General features: G+C 41.6%; 2 protein-coding genes across 7 annotated transcripts in view; one reads left to right on the top strand and one right to left on the bottom strand.

The window, feature by feature from the left end:
* Positions 1-11,973, bottom strand: part of LOC135492175 (inactive phospholipase C-like protein 2) — a 55,070-nt gene extending 43,097 nt beyond the window's left edge. For all 3 annotated transcript variants that reach the window (XM_064778421.1, XM_064778423.1, XM_064778422.1), the window contains exon 1: positions 11,731-11,973. In XM_064778421.1, coding sequence (XP_064634491.1) covers positions 11,731-11,944 — 214 coding nt within the window. In that variant the 5' untranslated portion in view covers positions 11,945-11,973. The remainder of the gene's footprint in view (positions 1-11,730) is intronic.
* Positions 11,974-13,228: 1,255 nt separating this feature from the next.
* Positions 13,229-22,581, top strand: LOC135492425 (ubiquitin carboxyl-terminal hydrolase 44-like). 4 transcript variants are annotated; one of them, XM_064778909.1, is made up of 14 exons: positions 13,229-13,275; positions 14,493-14,632; positions 14,927-15,004; positions 15,179-15,219; positions 15,566-15,787; positions 16,069-16,314; positions 16,841-17,000; positions 17,317-17,429; positions 17,564-17,713; positions 18,092-18,212; positions 18,391-18,592; positions 18,735-18,885; positions 19,648-19,838; positions 19,946-22,581. In XM_064778909.1, exons 2-14 carry the CDS (start codon positions 14,522-14,524, stop codon positions 21,337-21,339), a joined length of 3,180 nt encoding a protein of 1,059 aa, XP_064634979.1. In that variant the 5' UTR covers positions 13,229-13,275; positions 14,493-14,521; the 3' UTR covers positions 21,340-22,581. The 4 variants fall into 4 exon arrangements, with proteins under 4 accessions (XP_064634979.1, XP_064634980.1, XP_064634977.1 ...); XM_064778910.1 differs by having other exon boundaries at positions 16,829-17,000; positions 18,735-18,843; XM_064778907.1 differs by having other exon boundaries at positions 16,829-17,000.
* The last annotated feature ends 186 nt before the right edge of the window (positions 22,582-22,767 follow it).

Genomic DNA, 22,767 nt, shown 5'->3' with positions numbered 1-22,767 from the left:
ATTACAAGGTGGATTCTCAAAGAAGATGTTTAAAATTTGGAACTTGCTGCTTTGGTCCCCAGCCCGATAACATTATGGATTACCGGTACATCAGACACGTCACAATCAAGGCATCTGTGCCGATATCAGCAGAGGATGTGAGAAGCTCAATGACCCATCCTAGCATGACCACACCTACTGAGTATAGTAACGATTTCGGTAATACCATCAGAGATGATCATAATCAAGAGGATTAGGTGGCTAATGCCACACCCAGCGTACTCAATATCGTACCCTGTGACATTCCTCACTTGCCCATTGATTCTAGGACATGACTGAGTGTCTTGTTTCTTGTTCGATTTCAATTACCTCCTAATTTTGTAAAGACCATGGTTCATGAGCTGTTTTAACCTGATTTAGATGCATGATTCCCACTGATTTCCAACCATGAACATCAAAGGGGTGAAGTGAGAAGTGACCAAGGGTCAGAAAAGAGATGGTTACGGTTACGATTGGCAGTTTACAGTAAAACTCTCTCAATGAAAAAGAGAGCATCTTCTCCGACTCAGAAATTCCACGAGTCTCAACAATCCAGCCGTTATTGATTCAACTGTTGATTCAACTGTTTGTCTCAGGCAAACTGCACAAGAGAGCTGACTTCTTTCCAATAAATCAAACTGAAATCAATTTCAGGCGATCCGTTCTCATTAATTTTTCATTGACTGCTAACTGTTTACCTCCCGATAATCTACGGCTTTGTGCCGGCAACAGCTCATTGGTTTACCCTAATCAATGTGGTGACATATAAAGTCCAAGAGTGCCGTGGTCTCATGGTTATAAGGTCATGCATGGCCTTATGGTCTCAGGAGAGACAAAACCCAATTGATTAATTTCAATAATAAACAGACAGTCGATTTCAAACTTGCTTAACTTTCAACTGTTCAGGAACCAGTGTCTATTTGAGAACTGAAACTGATGGACCATTTTCCACCAACTCTAATGCTATTTTCTATGCTCGAGCATTTCTTACCTTTTCCATCAAGCATCGATTTTTGTCATCGCCACGCAAAATTATAATCAGTCAACCAGGAGTTGAAATGAAAAATACGAGAAACGAGACACACTAATTAGCAAGACTGCTAAGGTTGGGATCTGCTCGCTATCAAGAGGTGGCACTCTGGCATGGTATCAGTGCACTGCAGACTTGCATGTGGACTGGCGAAGGGGTCTGAAAAATTTTGATTAGCAATGCAAGGTGGTCATTTCTCGAAAATGAATAGAAGTCTCCCTTGAAATATTCACCATCACTGGCTGAACTCCACAAACCAATAAGAGTCTTTCCTATATCTCAGCAATATCTGAACTAAGTGAAGTTTTTTATGCTGTGAATAAGGAGCTCAAGAACAAAAGAAAGCCACAGAAAAAGCAATACATTGATGCCTGACTGATTGAAGTTTTTAAGCATCACAGAGAGTTGCAATGCAAGTGCTGGAGCAGAAAAAATATTGGCACTTGATCTCAAGAAGGTGAGATTGAAAGCAAAGCCGAAAAACCAAGGCAAAGACTTGATCAAGGCATTGCACATGTCCCAAAAGAAACAGATGACATTCTGTAAATTAAAAGGTAAGAAGGTCTCATAACGAACAAAGAAGTGGAATTATACCGTTATCTCTCTCCAACATGACAAAGGTGGAGATGAAAAATTGTGATGTTGTTGGAGTTTTTTGGCACCTTTGAGAGAGATGAATGTGTGCGCAGGATTGACGTTTGTCTTATTTCCCTTTTTAGAGGAGTCAATTAGCTCACTTGGTTAGAGAAGGAAGAAGAAATGGCTGCTGGAAATTGGACCATAATTGGCTATTCTCATTCGTCAGTGTCACCATCTATCCCCGTATGGCTTTGGCACATTTAGAGAGGGTACGACCTGAAGGGCATGATGTGCTATGCACGTCACCCGCACCTCATGGGACCATGACGTGATATCACGTCACCTGGAGAGAAAGGACTAATAATTGCTCAAAATCAATATTGATGTAGCACGTACTGGCTGACATCCAAATAAACATTGTTTACCCCATTTATTGGTTTGGACCAATTAGCCGATGGGCGGCTAACATGATTGTGTTGTCATGTTTGGATTAGGGGTAAATATTGAGATGATTGTTTATTGTACCAGCAGTTAATGACTGGTAAAACTGCTGTACAGAATAGATATCAGTTAACAGAGCCACTGAGTTCAATATCATCAATATTTATGTGGTACTTGTATCACATATACATCAAGGAATTGGACTAGGGGTACATGACTATGTTATACAAGGAGCTGAAATTAACCAATTGATCGATTGATTGCCACTGAAATTGCTAACCTAATAGGCCTTTTGTGGGTTTATTTTTCTTATTGAGTGTCTGAATCAACAATTGGTTGGGTCAAAAATGACTGTGGCTGTGAACAGTCTGAAACAGTGGACAGCCATTAAGCCATTTACTTCTGGAAGAGCCAATGGACAGCTCCAGTAAGAGACCAAAGACGACAGATGGACTCCTGAAACAAGGACAACATTAGACGATTCAACAAGTCCAAGTGCTAGCAAACAAGAGCTACTTTACTACATCTTGAAGCCATGTCAGACCAAGTCCCCCAATTTCGGGTGAAGCACTGACTCTTTCGAACACGGTTTACCTTTCCTGATATTTGATCATGATTATCTTCTTGTCGGTAATAATGCAGGGTTGAATCTTTTTATCAAAATCTGACCATTTGGAGTATGAGGTTTTTGGTATCTCATTGTATCTGTATGTCATTTTTCACCATACATATATATATATATCATAGTTTTCTGATCAAATAACACAAAGATACATATTATTTCTGGCATATGAGTAAGTGCCACTGCGGGGAGTTGATAAATATAGCATCCCTCACAATTATTTACGACACAATCAAGCCTTGCTTACCAGCTATTAGTGGCAATGAAACACACCAGCAGTGCTATAGGGTTCAAACATGCTTGGTATGATTTCCCACCCACTAATTCACACCCAGCCTTGAGCTAAACTTTGGATATATATATCCGACATGTTATCTGCTTAAAATAATTCAAAATCAATCAGACGTCATCTTTCCATTGATTTTCGATTTGTTGAAAGATTTTTCTCACAACTGTACTTGGCAGAAGTACCAATCCCATTATAGGAACTAGTCTAAAAAACGTCATTGAGGACTATGCATTGGCACCAAGATCAGCAAGAGTAAGTAGTAAAAAAATTCCCAACTTTGTATCACCGTTTACTTGAGTATACGTGATGGCCAATGTGAGGTGCAAGCGACAAAAACCTTGGTTATATCCAAACACGTTTTTGAGATCCCACGGCCAGCGCCGAAGAGCGTCTAAATGGCCATCCGCCAGAAATTGTTACCATGGTAACCATACATAAATAACCTTACATAACCTCAACAGAGCTGATTTGTCATTACTTAAATCCATCCTGTTCGCTGATGTGTCGAGCTTTCTTCATCCATACTTATGGCAGCGCCAAGATGAAACTGACATGACCATGTTTAGGCGTAAATTCACAAGAAATGACAAAATAGTGTCCAGAACATAAAGATCAGCGTCATTTTGGGCGATGAGAGAACAAGCTGCTGTATGGTCTGAGTTCTTCCACTACTGCATTCCTGATGTTTATTCCGTGTCCTGAGCATAATAAGAACTGACTTCCATGAGTATTCCGTCTGGCTTTTTCCAGACAACAAAATAAAGTTTGTTTCTAATTCTATTTCTACACATTTAGCATCGGAGGCAATCGCTCAAGGACTTTTAATCAGACACCATTAGCAAGTGGAAACAATTCCATTACCGGAAGACCAGGTGGCTAGGTGGTTGACCCACGTAATGCGCCAGACAATTGGTTTACTCGAGATAGATTTTCCATCAAACTTCATATTCCGATCAATTCGCTATCCATCTATAACAATTTACGTCCAATGGATTGCCACTACTGATTTCATTTCGAACCCATGTTGTTTGCATTAGGAAGCTGAATAATCCATGAAAATTTGCCGTGGATGGCGTGATCTTGGCAGATGCTTGGAATGGAGGCGGATGCCCACATATCAGAAAGTATGGGTACCTAACCACCAAGACCTTGGACAAGTCCGTAGCAGAGACATGTGGGCATCCAAAAGTCAAGGATCCCAATCTTGTCGGTGCTGATTTGATTCCGAATTGATGTTGCTTGCTAAATAATCCATATGGAAGGATTTGCTGTGGACTGTGTTGTCGTGTTACACTTGTGGTGTGGCCTGTGACCAGGATCTGAACATATGTGGGGTACAATGCTGGTAAGGGGCCACTGGCAAGACATTGACTCCTCAATACACGAAAGATACAATTTCAAGTCAAACACAGGATGCCAGTAGTAGCTTCAGTCATTACAGCAAAAGCTAAGAAGAAGCTTCAAACATTTCCAAGGTCAGTTTCATCCATCTCAATTAAGACGTCATTTCGACAGCTTTACACATTACAACCAAGATTGATCATTTTCCAATGATACAACCTCCATACATTAACACCCCACATGAAAATCAATGCTCATCAAAAATTTATTGAGCTTTCACAAAATCTGATAATAAGCCAGACACAAACATCCATCACTGAGGTATTCCTGTGGCATGACCTAGCATGGCTGAGTATGTGACAGAATTTTTAACTTATTAGCCTCACCAGACGTACTTTAAGTCGGTCCCAAAAGTTTGAGTACCGAGACGCAAATAGATGTATGTACATCCAACTTTTAACAGATATCGATCCTTTGTGGATTTGAACTCAAAACCTGTTGGAGTGGTACTCCAGTGGTTAACCAGCTAAACTATTTCAAGTCCGCTGATCTAAACCGATAGTACTTCAACTAGCAATAGCCTCGGGCTATCAGTAATATACCACTGAAAGTGTCAATGGAGACATTGATTGGATTTTCAAAAGCAATAATGCTATCGATTTTTAAGCATATTAAAACCAATGGAGTTTCTATTTCTGGCTCTGAAACATTTTCCTTTCCCCAACCACTTGCACTTGACAGAGGTGGCAATTTCACTCACTCGCGAAGGAGGAGAGACAACACAAGTTGATACTCTGCTCCGTATCCCTAGAGTATTTGCTGACTGCACCATAACATAGGATGTCAGGATGGCTGCACCTCTGGACAGGGTAGCATCCCCAACCAAGTAATTCTAAACCCTCAACCATGTGTGAAGCTCCTGTCATACACTGCTGCCACCATCCATAGCCTTATCAATAGTTCATTCTTCCTGCTCCTCCTACATGACTTTCTTCAATGGTAAATTCTTTTTTCCTCTAACATCCCAGCGATGCTAATGCTTTTAGTTGATGAGAATTCAACCCTGCAACACGCACATGTTCCCTGTAACCTGTGGGTATCCTTTTATACGGAGTCATACACCCGTTGAGAAATCAAAAGAGGCTGCAAATTCTACATCCTAGTTGGTAATATCATTACCTGTCATGTGTTTCATAGGGTAGGTATAGAGCTTTCGTACCAGGGTCTTGGAAATCAAGCAGAAAATGTGTAAGTATTTTTGCCTGGCTAACAGGATTGAAAATCTATGTAAGTTGGACAGTCTTCCAGTGTGCCAATACACGATTTCCCTCCGGTGAGGATCACTTCTTTCATTGATTTTATGTTACAGTGGAAACTCTCTTAGCGGATACCCCTCTCATAAGTACAACCTCCCTATCAAGGACTCTACTTTTGGTTCCAAATTGGTTGTTTTCATTCAATTTGACCTCTCTAATCAGGACACCCCTCTATTAAGGACCAGCACTTGTAAGTGCCAAGTGTGTCCTACATAGAGGTTCTACGGTATTGCAGTCATGACCTTGGAGCCAATCCGCCACACCCATTGATGTGTGATAGAGGACTGACCTTCACAATGCTACATATAATCTGTGATCTGATCCAAAATGAGACAGTAACATTAGAATTTTATGACTAGCGTGATATCATTGAGGTTAAAGGGACTGATTATTACTTCATACAAATTAGCCACACCTAGTATATAATTCCTTGGATACAGAAATTGAAGGGAAAGATCAATTGTCTATTCTGATTGATTCTGTGAACAACAATCGTACAACCACTGCTTCAATCATGATACGCTATAAAAAGGTTACATTGGATCTAAATATGACCGATTATGGCCATCTTGGATTTCAAAGGTTAAGGCTTTCCTGAAAAGAAATCAGCAAAATGGACCATGTCTATGGATCTTCATCTGGCTGACACTCCATTTTGGTCCAGTGATTACATTTTATTTCCTTATAATATAGTGCTGAAGTTACAGTAAAGGAAGAACCGATCACTTAGCAGAGTCGCAAATGGTAAGCAGTAGTAGTAGCCCTACACTGAATCAATCACTATGTATTGATTTGGTCTCACAGCCACGCCTTGAATGAGGAGGTGACCACGTATTAGTGACACTTACATGGACTTCATTGGAGAATCAATGTACATGCACCTCCACACCCTAGTTGGTGAACCATAGGCAAATCCAGGGGGCACGCCACTCCCCCTTGGATCCATCCCTGTCAGCAGAAAAACGACCGATCCTCAGATCATTTTTTGTTGTGGTGTCTTTCTGAGAATGTCACCTGTCTATACTGACAGGAACCTTGCTTCGAAAATGGTAAACATTTGAGGGATTTGATACAATTTGCACTGTATAACTTATTGGTCACAGAACATTTGTGACCCGCTCTACCAAAACTAGGCGCTTGTCGCATCTGAACTTGACAGGTTGATACGGACTTGTTGTTCATTTCCCTATTGTAGACCTTTTGTGAAATGTGACCAAATGAGTTTGTAATAGATTTCACAAAAGGTCTACAATAGGGAAATGAACAACAAGTCCGTATCAACCTGTCGAGTTCAGATGCGACAAGCGCCTAGTTTTGGTAGAGCGAGTCACATTTGTACTTTCAAGTCCGTAGTAACTTTCCCAAACCAACTCATGGACCGTACTATGTCTACATTGTCCATCGAACTGACAATGTTGGTTCAACCACATCCTGAATCTATCAATGTATGCATAAAGTTAGTGTTTGTCAACATTGATTTTATCATTGAAAAACAACACCTGACTTTGTAGTACAACATATATGTCTGTAACATTTGGTAGGTCAAGAGCTCTCAAACACCTCTTGCAGGACACGTGACTATAATGACCTATCGTTGAGTTCAGTAAACTAACAGCCACAGCTTAAATGGGATCAATAGTCTGAGCCAGTTTATAACCGTAAATAATGCAGAAAATATCCCCACAGACTAATATCATGTGTTTAGTTAGCATGCTTAGCAAGGCCAAGGTATTCAGTAATTTGCCTGTTGGACATGTTAGCAAAGGTCTGTGTAATGATTCCCACCGCAGCCCAGGCAGTGTTTGCTACATGACACTGCCAACAGGGTCACCCTGTTGTTTGCTACATGACACTGCCAACAGGGTCACCCTGTTGTTTGCTACATGACACTGCCAACAGGGTCACCCTGTTGTTTGCTACATGACACTGCCAACAGGGTCACCCTGTTGTTTGCTACATGACACTGCCAACAGGGTCACCCTGTTGTTTGCTACATGACACTGCCAACAGGGTCACCCTGTTGTTTGCTACATGACACTGCCAACAGGGTCACCCTGTTGTTTGCTACATGACACTGCCAACAGGGTCACCCTGTTGTTTGCTACATGACACTGCCAACAAAATCACCCTGTTGTTTGCTACATTATGACACTGCCAGGGCTGCATTTAACAATAACATCTATAGACTTTTTTTTTAAAGAAATTGTTAGACAGCTTGTTTCTGTTGCGTCGCATGGAAACGAGTCTGATTCTAATAACCTACTGATGCGTTTCATTATGAAATGGATTTATTGTTGGAAAAAAGTTTCTTTCATGTTGCACGCAATGGTAAATTGATTCCCACTTACGCCCCAATCAATTTGCCAGCCATCACATAAGCATGGAACAGTCTTGAGTTAGATTCAAGACAAGCAGTAATGAGAGGGGGTCGACCATATGGCTTTATCACCACGACCACAGAGACACCTCCTCCCCCCCCCATATCAGATTAGACTGCTCGTTGCCCACTCTGAAATGCAATGCCGCGCAGAACATACAACAAGATGGTCCAATCGCGATTACTCCCACGCCACAATCTTGTACAAGGTTGTTTCGTTTTGTTCTGCTAATGGATCTAGCTGCACTTATTCCACTCTGCAGAGCAATTCTTTTAAACCGGCAGAAAAATTAGGGGATTCAAAACTAGCTTAGAGTGCGATGTGATGTTTATGCCTTGTCATTTTGAGCGGTGAGATGTGGAGAGAGCACTTTGAGTTGATGGAAATAGTTAATTGGAGGAGTTTTAGACTTAGAACTCATGCAATGTACTTTAAAGCTACCCATACACTACATATGTAGTACAGGACTGAGCTTTTGGCAGAGCTGTTCTGGTTTACCAAGAGAAAACACAGCATATTATCAAAGATAATATTTACATTATGCAACTTGATTCCAGATCGAGTCTGACAGGATAGCAAATTTTGCTTCAAGCCAGAAACCAACTTTTCCGCTCCCCAATACCTGCACCACAGCTTTCCACCAAAGTCAATAGGCTATCCTAACAGGTGGACCCATGTATTACCTACAGTATCCCTTTAGACTAAATACCGCTGACTGATTTACAAGATTCAATTCGAACCATGAACGCTAGTTGACACTGAATACCCTGTAGCATCGGCTCACCGCGCTCTTCCTTATTATCTCTGTCTCCTCATTTGACTACAAATTGGCTCGTACCTAGTTGTGCACTCCGTAACAGTACACCCTACGGAGAGAGTATTATTACATTTCTTGTTCACCCCTGGTAATCTAATTCCATTGCTGCTTCCAGCGGAAAGATGTCAGAGCAGCAGTGGAAATCATACACTTTTTTGTTGTGACTTGAAAGTCAGTGGAAATGTTAGGGGAATCTTCGCTCGTCTGGATGCAAGACAAGTGACAATGGAGAACATTCACCAAGATGACTGTTAGTCTCACCGATTCTTGTCACAGTTCATTGCAGTTACTTGTAATGACCATCGCAAACGAGCAATTATCATCACATATGCGATTTAAATCACAGGCATGAAAGGCAGCAGCGATTTAAACTGGGGGTACTTTAGCCATGCAGAACCTCATTGTGTACATTCAAGGTAGAATACTTTGAAATGCACAAGCATGTGTCAGAAAAATCACCCAATCACAAAATCAGGCAAAAGCTTTCAACAGATTTCCAATTACATAGTTTTGCAATCTTTTTTAATTAAAAACTTGAAATCCCTGTTGTTAACCCCCTGGCACTCAGAAGCTTAAAGCTACAATGACAATGATTTCTATTGGCATATTCCTCTTGCTTTAGTCTCCAGGGCAATGATCAATTTTCGAAGCTGACAAGCCCAGTGAGTCAGAGAGCGGAATAATCACGACATCTTGACTTGAATTATGCATCAAAGATGGGTTTGAATGTCATTCAAAGCAGTTGGTTGAAATGCCATGGGGAGAAATAAGAAAACTTGTGACCGAAGGAAGTATTTTAAGAATATAACAAAAGATTCCTTTTAGCGAGTATAAAAAAGAAATTATTTACAATTAGGACTCTTATCTCCAATTTGTTTCAGGGCAGGAATTTTTCTGGTGGCGAGGGCAGGCCCTAAAAGACCTGCAAATGGCCTGATTTTAGCCCTGCATGATCAAAGTTCAGTTTATAGAAATCAGTTCCCTATACCTCAATTGGCTTTGACTTTGATGTTTGAAAATGTGCCTTCCCATGCCATAGCCATACGGTGATTGCAGTATGTCACAACTCAACTGATAAATATAAAAAGACCAGCAACATGACGAAATGTCATCAAGGTTGAGCTAGCACACAATGACATTTTCCCCACTGTTCTTATGTTATGTGGACTCGGTTGGTTGTGTAACCAATTTGGAATCAATCTGAAATCAAACCAACACAATAGCGCCAAAAGCATTCAGCTTGGTAAATATAGCATAACTGCATATAGAAAATGTTACAGTCTGGACGAAAATATCAGGATCTGACGTCCATGTCATTATTTTCTTTTGGAGAGAACTGGTATGCTAAAAGATCATGGTCTGCGAGGGTATGTATACCCGGTAGTACCCCCAGGTATATCATGTATATGGCACGGCTTAACCCACCTACCATGAGGGAATTCCTTTAAGGCCCAGTGGTTGGTGCGTTGGCCCCAGAGTGGAAGTTAAGCAATGTTGAGCGCGGTCAACCTTTGGATCGGTGACCGGCGCGTAAAATACAGAAGGGTTTTATAGATTTTGCAGCAATTTTTTTGTGAAAATATTTCTTAAATGATATGTGAAGCAGCACTTGCATTGAAATATTGTATTCAAATTGGAAATTAATTAAGAGATGTTGAAACCACCTGGTGCACTTTGATGCTTAAAAAGACATCAAAGAACTTGTATATTGTACATTATGTATGGCAACACATTGAGTTCTTTGCAATATTGATTTTTTTCTAATTCTATTCTAATCTAAAACTGTAATGTGGTGGGTTTGACATTTGGCTTGACTGCAGACACTAAGAAGAGTCAAATATTATCGAGTCTTCATGAAGGATTTTTCCATTTATTGGCAAGTCATATATATAGGCCAATCACTGACCTCATACAAAGGATTTTACGGTATGCCCAATCCTTCTAAAAGCCTCTAGTAAGTAAAGGTACATTTATATGGCGCTATTTGCACCCTACATATTCCCACAAGCTCTTTGTCTACATCTGAAATTGATTTTATGTCCAAACAGGTGAAATTGGGACAACATTGTTCCACACTTGTTCAATAAACAGATATTGACCAGCGCAATATCACACAAAACACAAGAGACAATGCAATACTGTCAATTACTCATTATTGGCAGGTATTTACAAGCAGATACATTTATCTGTAATCAATGTCTGATTTGGCAGTCTGCATGAAGATTTGCTCCACTCAAAATAAAGGCTCTCCACTCAAAATAAAGGTGCCTACACACCAGGAAGTGCAGTAAATCATGACTACCACCCTTTAATTCAAGACTGTGAGTGTCATGATGGTAAAGTGCAAAGTGCCTTGCTCATGCTACTCCTAGGTAACATCTATGATCTAGGCCTATCTGGATCCCCTTTGCCCAGGCCCCAGGCCAATGTGCTATTAATAAATCGGTGGGGAAATAGGGGCCTAGTAATTACCACAAAGCACAAGGTAATAAAAAACATGTTCAGGTAATAAATCAAACAAACTCTTTGTGTACAATGAAATAGGCCTACATGTATTATTGTATAGTGTATCAGTCTACAAGGTCTCTGCTTTTTTTCTTTTTTTTTTACTTTTATTTATTCTGGAAATATAATAGAGCCTACATATTAATAATCTCCCGGCCTCTGGAGGCATCTGCTTACATCACACAACGGTAGATGGCGCCAGTGCAGCAGGCCAGACAGATTATTAACAGATCTGACAGCCCGAATAAAAACGCTGCATAAAAGAATACCTCAAGCTTAATTCATGTAAAATTTGCATAGATCAGCAGAAAACTACATGCAGAAGCGAACTTGACCAAGCAGAACATTCTCAGTCGTGTCGAGCAGGAGAAAACAGGAATAAAACTCAGCCTACCGTTTGCAATTTTCTTCTCCGTCGGCATACTACTAAATGAAACCGTTTTCTTATTTCGACATGCACGGTGTGATGCATCTTTGACAAGGCTGCTTCGGCGGGGTATTCCCCCTTCCGATTGAGTATTATCCTCAGGATGCAACAGATTGTTATCCCTTTGATTCTGTTCTTCACCATTTAGGAATATCTCGTCGTCCTCTGCCTGGCTATCCATGTCAGGGCTTTTTCCGACCTCACCTTCGTCAGCCATGTTAGAATGTGGACTGGTTCAACTTGACGTAAATAAATTGTGGGAGGGGTGTCAGGCTATGTGTGGTTTCTCTTTCATCATTGGGTGCATCATTACATATCCAATGTGTTCAAAACTCATCTCGAATCCGAAATGATATCAAATGAGCCTGTTTATAATGATGTAACCTTGATAAAAATCTTGAATATGTGACAAGTGTTCAACTTTGTAAGGGGTAACGGGGACGACTTATTCCATGAACCCCGATTACAGCCTATCTTTACTTCAATACTAGAGACTATCTCGCGGCATTACTCCCGTGGGTTTGACCCCATACGTTTCAGGTGCGTTGGAGGTCAAATCTTTATGCTGCCACCTATTAGTGAGGATAAAGTTTTCAATGTTGCTGGGTCCCACCAAGGGGTCCCACGTTTAGACCAGAAGAAGCTATCATCGATGTGATTATGTATGTGTTTGGTCCGTTTCAGTACACTTGGGCAGCCAGTTGTAGAAATTTTGGTAAAAACGGTGTGGGCTAGATTTTTCAGTGTTTCCCTGAGCTTAACCTTCAACAGTCCATGTATTTTCAGAATTGCCCGAAGAATATCAGCGCTTTTGTCTTTGTTTCAGTTTGTTTGCCATGGTTGTGCTTATGTCATGATCTGGTGTGAACAAAGCCTTCAGTAATCCACCTAATACATAGGCAGGAAACTTCTGAGGTATACATTGGTCCAGCGGGGTTAACAACTGGTAAACAATGGGGGGAAAGGGGGCGGGTGCAAGCAATCCCCCGATATCATACTGAACCATCAGAGTTAATCGGTCCATTACCTCCCCTACGGAGTCGGGGTCGACGGAGTGGATCCAAGGCTTGAGGTCTCATGAGGGAGTATTTTGTATTCATGCGCGGCCAACTCGTAGTTCCTAAAAAAATCATTAATATCTTGGTTCTCACAGTATACCAGCGTTGATTTAGCAGTCGTTTGGGCAAAGACATGTTTTATGGAGTTTCTGAAACCTAGAGCGCTACTTAATAGGCGGCTAACAAGAAACTACGCATTTTGCTGTTGTTGCCGACGTATGTGTACACTGAACTTTTGATGTGCGTCGGCCTGTGTTGAAATGCTGTCCAGTGCCAGGCAGGTAGGCCTCGCCTCCTCACCGGCTGGTGAGACCGTAGTCTCCTCCATTGACATAAACTCGCCCACGCAAAGGGGTGAAAGGTGTCAGCCCAGCTGACCTCGACCTCATACAGCATTGTGGGATAGAATTTAAGATGGCGCTCTCCGTGAAGCCAGAATCTTTCCCAGCGAGGTGTAAGTTCTTTGTTGAAATTTAACCCCTTGCCAACAGTCAGTGTCATCGCTTTTGTTGCAGGAAAGCAGCTAAAATCGAGTAGAATCTACCCGTGTCAACCTTTTGAAGATCGGGCCTATCGCAAATCCGTGTGAGTCGAGTAAACTTTGTGGTCGCAAGAGAGGGCCACCCCAAATTTTTGGCATTCACACCGATTTTTGTGTATTGATGTGTACTATAGGCCTGCATACATGTACGTTGTGCACACAAATGTACTGCTGTCACGTCGCGGTTGTCATGCTTTATCATGATGCATTTTTTATTGTGAAATTTTGTAGTAGTTACTACTATAGATGTCATCAGTCTTATGTCATCCAATACTTTGTTTGGGATTTTGATTCTGTATTGTAACTTTAAGTTTAATGTAACCTTTTGTTTTCAGTTTTGGGCTGCTGACCGTTTTGGCAAAAGGGGGGGGGGGGGGTCAGGTGATGTCTGAAGCTAGTATTGCCAGTCCAGGCTGAGGTCTCTTTTGCTCAGCTCTCACTTACAGGTACAATAACGAGACCAAGCAGGCTTACCTTGTTTCCTTTTTGCCAAAGTGAACTGAAAGTACACAAGACAGTGCATTCACTGATTCAGCAATCAATCATTATTCACAAAAAAAACATTTCTTCTATGGCACACTTCTTCAGACCTGCTTTGTTCATTTTTGTCCTTCATTGTGAGTTTTGATTGGGGGCCCTTCGCTATGTTTGGAGCCAGCCCTTGATGAGAGGATCTCTGTCTGGAATGCCAAGACCGATGATTCATCACTTCCATTTACTCAGAAGTGCAGACAATCCTTTGGGACTTGACACCTTTGTTGGGTGGGCCTGCATAATGAACAGGATGTAACTCCTGGAGTCTATTCATCAGACACCAAGTTTCTTGCTTACCTGATCTTTTGTTTTGTATGGTAATCTATCAGGGGTTGTTGAGATGTTGATTAGTTGTTGATTTTCTCTCTTTCTATGGTTTTGGCCCAAGGGTTGAGTCCGTTTTCCCTTTGATTTCTTTTATGCCTTGAGGGAGTAAGGTCTAAAAAATGGTTTCTTGTCACTATCAACATGTCTTAAGGCCGTGTTCTGAATCCGACCTGTATTGTTTGTGCTGAACAATGACAAATCTTTCCAGTTTCCATAGTTCCCACCCCATAGTCTAATGGGTTCACGAGGATATTTTATTTGTCTTCCAGGTGAAGATGTAGATTAAAACACAACCAAGATGGTTGACAATTGTAAACATGTGATAAAGGTCAACCCTGCCAGGGACCACTCAATCTTGAACCCTCAGAAATGGCTTTGTAATGTCTGTGGTACCACTGAAAGTGTTTGGGTAAGTCGAACCAGTCCTCTTCGAATGAGCATGCAGAAAAGAGGGAAATGTTGTTATGTTCAGATGTATTTTATGTAGATTTACTCATTTGGTGTGAAGGGAAAAAGTGGTTTAATATTTCAGAGAAAAAGTTATTGTATTGGACCACCATGTTGGGAATTTTGTGCTTGTTTTTTGTACTGGACAGTATGAAACCTAATGAGCTGAGCCTGTCTCCATCAAGATGGACACTTTGCCTCTGGTTTGAATTATTTTAAAGCTGTTGTTGTAAAAAAGTCATTACATTTATTTCAGGCTTGCTTGAGCTGTCCCCATGTTGCTTGTGGACGCTACAATGAGGAGCATGCTTTAAACCATTTCCTTGATTCAAAAGTGAGTAGTCTGTATGTTGAAGAAACTGATTTTGTCATTTCCCTCTCAACAATATGCTACAGTTGTCTCCCCAGATGGCTGGACATTTCTAAGGTTTCTTTAACATGACACGTCTTTGCCAAACGAACCATATCAGGCTTAGTATCATGATCCTCTCTTATTTCACTATTTCAGCATCCTCTTGCTCTGGAAGTGAATGACAAATATGTCTTCTGGTAAGTGGTACTGGTAAACTCAAACTATGTTTATTGTTAAATGCTAGTTAGTATGTATGTCAAGTTGATTTGCAATCATGAGAATTTTCATTTTCGCAATGATTGGGCTGTTGAAAACAAGTGTTGAAGTGGTTGTGTTTAACATGGCGATTGTTAATCTTATCTTCCATAAGTGGTTAGACTGACCTGGGCTCTACAAGTATTTATGTCAAAGGTTGGACATGGGACTCCAAATGCCCCAATAAGTGTCAATAGAGACGGTAATATCTTGTAAGAAGAGACTGATTAGAATTCCACCTTCAACATGCTGTCATGAAATCTTGACTCGTTCTGCTTTCACTTTCAGCTATGAATGTGATGAATATGTGCTCAATGACAATGCGGCTGGAGACATTCGTCTTCTCCGGAGTGCGCTTAGTGCAATAGCAACACAGACGTTCACAGATTTAGAATCACGAGGGAAGCGCATTCTGAGGTCTCGGACATTCTCAGGGTTCCCCAGTAGGTCTGCTAGTGCTAATCATCTGATCAATCAAGATAAGAGTTATACTGCTCTGTTGCACAGAAGGTGAGATGTGTTCTATTATAAGGTTTTTCTAAATTCTTTGTACCTCCTCTTGGTTTGAAATCTGTAAATGTGCCCCATCCAGAGCTGTCAGGTAACTGGCGTAAGACGTTTGCCCAGAGCACGGAGATGTCTTTAGAAAAATATGACGAGTATTGCGATGCCATGAAACTCCACAACTGATAAAGGAGACATTTCAGATAGGGCATCCGGGTTTTCATCACTTCTTGCCTCTTAGCATTTGTACACAAAAGAAAGTGTCAAGATTGACCTCCTTTTTTCAGGCTTCGTTTGCTTGGCCGAGCATTCTACACCTGGCGCGACAATGTGTGGAAGAATCGCCCCCCGCCGCTACCAAAACCCAAGCCTCCACCGCAGGCACCTCCACCACCCAAGCCCACCCCGCCGCCCAAAATGTCGACGCCAAGTGCAACCATCAGCAGAAAGAAAAAGACCATGATACCAGGCGTTGTTGGTTTGAGGAATCTAGGAAATACATGCTACATGAATGCAATTTTACAAGTATTAAGGTAAATTCCCTGTGGCATTGGCCAAATGAGTACGATGTGATGTTCTAAACCCAATCTCTTTTGTCACATGGGAAGCTTAGATCTCTTCTGTGGTTGTAGGTTTTCCTCCACTTACGTCTGCTGCAAGACTTTTTTGATCTGGTGCTTCTATCATTTTAGTCTGGTGCTGTTATCATTTTGCTTTGGTGGCCCACCAGAACAAAATGGGCAGCATAGAACACTGTGATTGCTCTAGCAAACTTGGCTTTCTTCAGCTGTTCATAGCTTATTGCACTTACCCTAATCCTAGGCTTTCTGCCAATCAAGGGTAACGGTGTGTTCTGCCCGGTTTTGAGATCTGAGTTTCCTCTCTCCCATGTATTGCCATAGTGTGGCTAAGAGGATTCATCTAACCAGAGGTTTAACTATTAATTCCTTGTAGATAAACACTTTCCTGCTTTGCTTTTTTGACCAAGTTGCGTTTCATTGCTTCTCTTGACTAACCCAGTGACTAATCAACTCCATGTTGTATCAGTTTTTCTTTCAGTTCGATGGACGAATTCCGCCAACATTTTCTCAACTCTGAGTCTCCTGTGCCCATATCTAGTCGCCGAAGTTCGTCAGCATCTGCTACACCTACAAGTCCAACCACCGTACGACAGTCGCCACGACTTCTGCAGAGACAGACAACAATGGAATGCTTTGATGTGAGTTTTCATGTGCTGAGTGAGAAATAAGATAAAGGTTTGAAACTACATTAATAGGATCAATCATTGTGCCACAATATTATGGTGGTGGAATATGGGGAACCAAGCTTCAAACAGGCAATGTGGTTGGACATGCAGCGCCCTCTTCAAGCACCCTGTAGATACACTCATGTATATACATCTGAAATAGCTCAGTAAACCCTCCCATAGGAGTCACTAGTGGAGTCAAACAAGAAATATTAGGTGGAATATATCAGTATGAAACACCTATACACTGCCAGGTAATAGTCATACTCGAGTCCTCTTCTTCTTACAGCAAGTTATTTCCCCGCTGGAAGGCTGCATACACAAGAAGGGAGGCTTGAATGGTGGTGGCTCTGGTCAGAGTAAAGCGGTGCAGTTGGCCAAGTTACGTCAAGGTGGAGTGCAGTAAGTATCGCAAATAAGCTGAAAATCTTTGCTTCGTTACCCAACACTGTTCCAACTTTACCGAACGTGGCTCTGTTTCAAAAGAGTATTGAGTATTGAAGTTCAATTTCCAGCAATTTTCCTTTTCCTTCCAGGTCGCTGAGTCATGAACTCCACGCCTTGTTCAGAGTGATGTGGTCAGGCAAGTGGGGCATTGTCAGTCCACATTCAATGCTGCATGCAGTATGGAACATCATACCTTTCTTCAAGGGATATTCACAGCAGGATGCACAAGAGTTTTTAACGTAAGGAGAAAGTAAACTCACGATATGTCACAGTTTGCAATTATGAGTTGTGTCCAATTGTGCTGATTGTGCTAGCCTGTCCAGGTGATGTTATATCAGAAAATCTGCCATCTCGACAGAAAGTGATCGGCCTACGTGGGGTACTGTGTTTTAACGATGAGGGGCAGTGGGGTATTGTCGTCAGCACTGACATCAGGACATCAACTATTGGTCAAAAGTGCCACCACAATCTTTCAAACTGTATAGATTGGACAAGGAGTGAAATCATTCATCGAAGTCTTCTTTTACCAATCCTACATTATAGTATCAACTATCAGTAGTGCAGGTATGACCCCAAAAAAGATAAATATTTCATTTGTGTATGACTTATCATTTCAGAGAACTGCTAGACAAAGTTGAAAATGAGATGCAGAATGCGAAATCTGCACAGAGCCGGCGGCTACTTAAACTAGCCAACAACCTCGTGACATCGACCTTCCAGGGACAACTTGTGAGCCAGGTAACGACTTTTCAAAAGCATATGAAATTAGAGATATGTTCAGAAGTTTTGAACCGTCGTCGTTCATGATCCGTACACACTTTCCATTCGAGTAAGATCCCATTTTGAGTAGAAGGATGATCAGGAAACACTTAAGACAGGAATAAATATACAATAAAAACCTCTTTATGAATTTCAGGTGAAGTGCCTAGCATGCAAAAACCTCAGTAATACTTATGAGCCGTTTTGTGATCTGTCGCTGGAGTTTCCTGATCGCTACCAGATTTCAGGGACGTACAAGATCGTATCACAGGAAAGTTGCAATTTGACTGAAATGTTGGCCAAGTTTACTGAAGTTGAAAAGCTTGAAGGAAGAATCTATGCATGTGAGAACTGCAACAGTAAGTAGCCTTCTTCTGCATTGGTTATTGTTAGAGTTTTCCTCGTAATGTGGTCCAGGCTTGGTATGAGGAATGATGATCTCAATGCTACTCAACCATTTCACTCGACATCTCTAACAATCAATGTCCTTTTCCCCTGCAGGCAAGAGAAGACGAGCATCCCACAAACCAGTCGTACGAACTGAAGCGGAGAAGACATTCATGATAAACAAACTCCCAAAGGTTTTGCGATTGCATCTCAAGCGGTTCAGGTATGTGCAATTTGGGTTGCATCTTCCCACCCGGTCCAGAAGGTATGTCTGTTTAACACTTTGAGAGCAGTATGTCATCCTTACACCCTGGAGCACGTGGCTTTTACAAAAAATCATTTGAATAAGACTTAAGAATAGTGTTTGGGACATGATGAGATCTACACATCTGACGGAGTAGGTTTCCAGAGTGATTCTTTGTTCGTATGCACAATACCTGTGACCTGCGATCAGTACCAAATCTGGCAAGAGATCTTTTTGTTGCACATTGCAGTGATTATATTCTCGGGCTGCAGCTGGCCCTGTTCTTTGCATTTATACACCAAGGAGACTCACTTAACGACAGTATTTATTGCCCTTTTCTCACTCGGTCAGTCACTAACTTTTGCTATCTTTGCGGACTGGGCTAGCTTCCGTCTATCGGCTATTTTTTTGCCCAGGGTGCCCTGATGAATGACTTGCCCATTAGTCCTTGTTGCATGTGGCCCTAGCCTGTGTTTGTGATGTCCTTGTTGTAGTTGTATTATTTTATTTGTTATTTGCAAAACTTTGACCTCTTTGCTAGGTGACGTTCCTAGGACATTCCGAGGCATTGACATAAGGCCATGCAATGCATCATAGCATTTTCTACCATAGTGAACAGTTTTCTTCTCTAGCTATTCCCATGAAAAAGTTGTGCAGCAACCATTGAGCCCTTATTACTCTTAGGTCTTCCAGTAAACAAGATGTGTAGCCTCAAGCTGTTATGTGGGAAATCATGTTTGTATGCTAGTGAGTGGAGAGCTATTTCATTTCATATCTTTTCAGGTGGTCGGGAAGAAACCACAGAGAGAAAATTAACACCCATGTTGACTTCGGCGAGGAGCTTGATCTAAGTCCTTTCTGTTCGGCTGCAGAGGAAGGGCCGTTTCTCTACCAACTGTCTGCCGTGGTGATCCACCATGGGAGAGGGTTCAGCTCGGGGCACTATACTGCATTCTGCTGGAATGATGAAGCTGGTGAGTAAAACCATAATCAGCCTCAAAGTTGATGCAAGTGGGAGTCATAACTGATACGCAACCTTGGTAGTCTTGAGTCAATTACAAGTCTGTTTCCTCCTTTCCAGGTTCCTGGGTCCATTGTAATGATGCACGAGTGGAGTCGTGTAAAATCAAGGAAGTGACGAAGAGCCAAGCATACATCCTACTCTACACGAGAAAGAACGAGTCGGTCCAGTTCGAGGAGATCGCACAGGCACTGAATGCTGCCCCAGCTGACGATTCAGGTGACGAGATCATTCTCAATATCAAAAGTGAGGAGAATGAACAAACTGAGGTCGTCCAGAACGTCTTGTCAAAGATGTGTAGCGTGAATGAGGACAGTGTCAACAGTGGAGCATCAGGGCTTCAGCGTTGTATTTCTTTGGCAACTGATGGCGTTATGACGACTGGCGAGATGCTGGGGAGACTGATCGAAAACTCTGATGAGTTTGTCAAGTCTAGCAACAGTGAAGTTGATATGGTCGGTGACCGGGAACCATTCGCTGTGAATATGTTAATGAACCCAGGGAAAACTATTCCAGATTTTGTGGAAGACAGGCCTGTTCTTTTGGTTGGGGGCATAGGAAGCGTTGAAACCCCAGACAAAGTGGCTGTCTCAGACTTTTCTGCAGCCACCCCAGAGAAGTTAGAAAGAATGGAGACTAGAAACTCCTCCCCTGCCCAGGGTCTTGGAGAGAAAGAGCTCTTGGCAACCCCTCAGGAGGAAGACGCGTCACCGTCAAAGACTAATCCGACTTCTGACCAAGTTTTGAAAACAGTTCATGTTGAATCAGTCAGTTTGTCTGAAACTTCAGGAGATTTATCATGTGAGATGCCTAGCTCAGCCATGTCTGAGAAAACGGTGAATTCACCAGAAATACTTGTGAAGTCACCTGAAAAACATGTTAACTTGGCTGACATATATGTGAGATCACCAGAAAAACTTGTGGTAACATCAGAAAGACCTGTCGAATCACTGGTTACCGCTGTAGTTATGAATAATGAACCTCTAACGCCACCACTAGAAAACTGTTCAGTCACACAAGAAAACATTGTAAACTCACCTGAAAAATTGTTAGAGTCACCATGTAATGTTTTAGTAGCACATCAAGTATTCGTTAAACCACCAAACGCACCGGAAAACATGGTAAAATCACCAGAAAAGTTTAAAAAGGCAGTAGAAAAGACTATTTCACCATTGAAACTATCAGAGACACCAGAAAAATTGTCTGAAAAGATTACACGATCTCCCACCAAGGCCACAAAGCTAAATGAAACAACTGTGATGTATCCAGAATGTTCCACCAGGACAAGAAAACGGACCAGTAGTCAAAGTGATTCAGAGTGTGATGGGCATGTTCCGTCATCGCCGAGGTCTCGGGTGGGACGTCTTCCATCTTCCTGGCTCCGAAAACGTTCTGCCGAGGCAGAGGATTTGCCAGAAAGACCTTACAAGCGTTGTAGGACAACAACTTTGTAGCACCAACGATTAGCTGTCACTTCTGTGGCTCTATTTTTATAGTGAATGCTATCAACAGCGTTCAGAATCAAAGATGCCACATCCATTGTACCACAAGGGAGCTCAGTGTTCAGATGGGGGATTTTCAAGGTTTTGCTGGCTACTTAAACTTGCAAAGCCAAACCCACTGTGTTTGTCTTGAGTGTGGGAGATGGGAACATCTTGGTACTACTGGGAAAATACTGATTAACTTTGATACATCCTGTACATGTGGCAGGTTTCTAATGTGCTACAAATTGTATGAAGATTGCTGTATTTTTGGCCACTTATGAGAGTGCACTAAAAACTTGCAGGCGCTAGATATTTGTGTAGTTGACATATTTTTGTTGCTGAGTGGATGATTTTAGTGTCGATGGTTTGTGTATTGGAGTGAGTTTGATTAAGACTTACTTGAAATCGCGGCTTTCAGAGGGGATGAATTCGATTGGCAGAACTAGAACATTTCGCACTCTACCAATTGTAAAACTGTCTACTCTTGTGTGTGTTTGTGCGGGGGTCTCGAAAAATCTTTCTTTACATATTGGGAATGTCTGATCAAATCTTGGTTATTTAAAAGATGTGCAAACTTTGTAGATAGTTGCAACAAGAAGGGGTTTGTGATCCCCCTATCACATGCTGCTATCTGCTCTCTTAGTCATTGGCAATAGAATGTGTGTCTATACGCCGCAGAATTTTGTGTGTATCTCTGAACATTTCAAGGAGTTCAAGTGGCCTGGCTTGCATAATTGAGGTGACTGCTTGAAATCTATTTGGACCATTAGCATGGATTATGTTTTTGATGATAGATGTCATTTCTAATAATTTGCAGCAAAGATTTCACAAATTCAAGTTGGTTTCAAATTGGTTTGGATAAAAATTGTAGCTCCCATTGTACTTAGTTACTTTGTTATCATTAGATGACCCTTATTTTGTGTGACCTCTATTTATTATTGTCGACTGTAAACCTATTGACCAGGTGGCTTTGGGAACCACCAAGCTTGTCTTTACTTAAGTGGGTACAGCAAAAACAGACATTGTGTGTGTGAATCCCCCTGTGCTGATTTGGATGTCATGTAGTGTCATTAATTAATTTGGAAGTCGTTTGGAGTTGATACACAAGTGTTGATTTCAAGTCACTCAAATCGGCTTCAAGCATGTAACTTGTACAATAAAAACATTTTTGTAACCTAAAAACTTGGTTGTTGATGTGTCATGCTGCTTTAATATAAGTTCCTTGTTGCTATAAGGAACCTTGTTTGTGATGTCTTCCTTTTGATGGACAACCATAGCAATGAGCTAGTGATGCTGAAACGCCCAGGTTCATAGAACCAGACATTCAACCATAGAGGTTAATTGGAGAAACAGCAGCCAGTTTTACATCTCCTCCTGATGACCAGCCATTAAAAAGGC

This window comes from Lineus longissimus, chromosome 8 (assembly GCF_910592395.1).
Source record: "Lineus longissimus chromosome 8, tnLinLong1.2, whole genome shotgun sequence".
NCBI classification, from domain to species: Eukaryota; Metazoa; Nemertea; class Pilidiophora; order Heteronemertea; family Lineidae; genus Lineus; species Lineus longissimus.
Note: the sequence above shows the minus strand (reverse complement) of the source record. Positions and strands in the feature narration are given on the sequence as shown.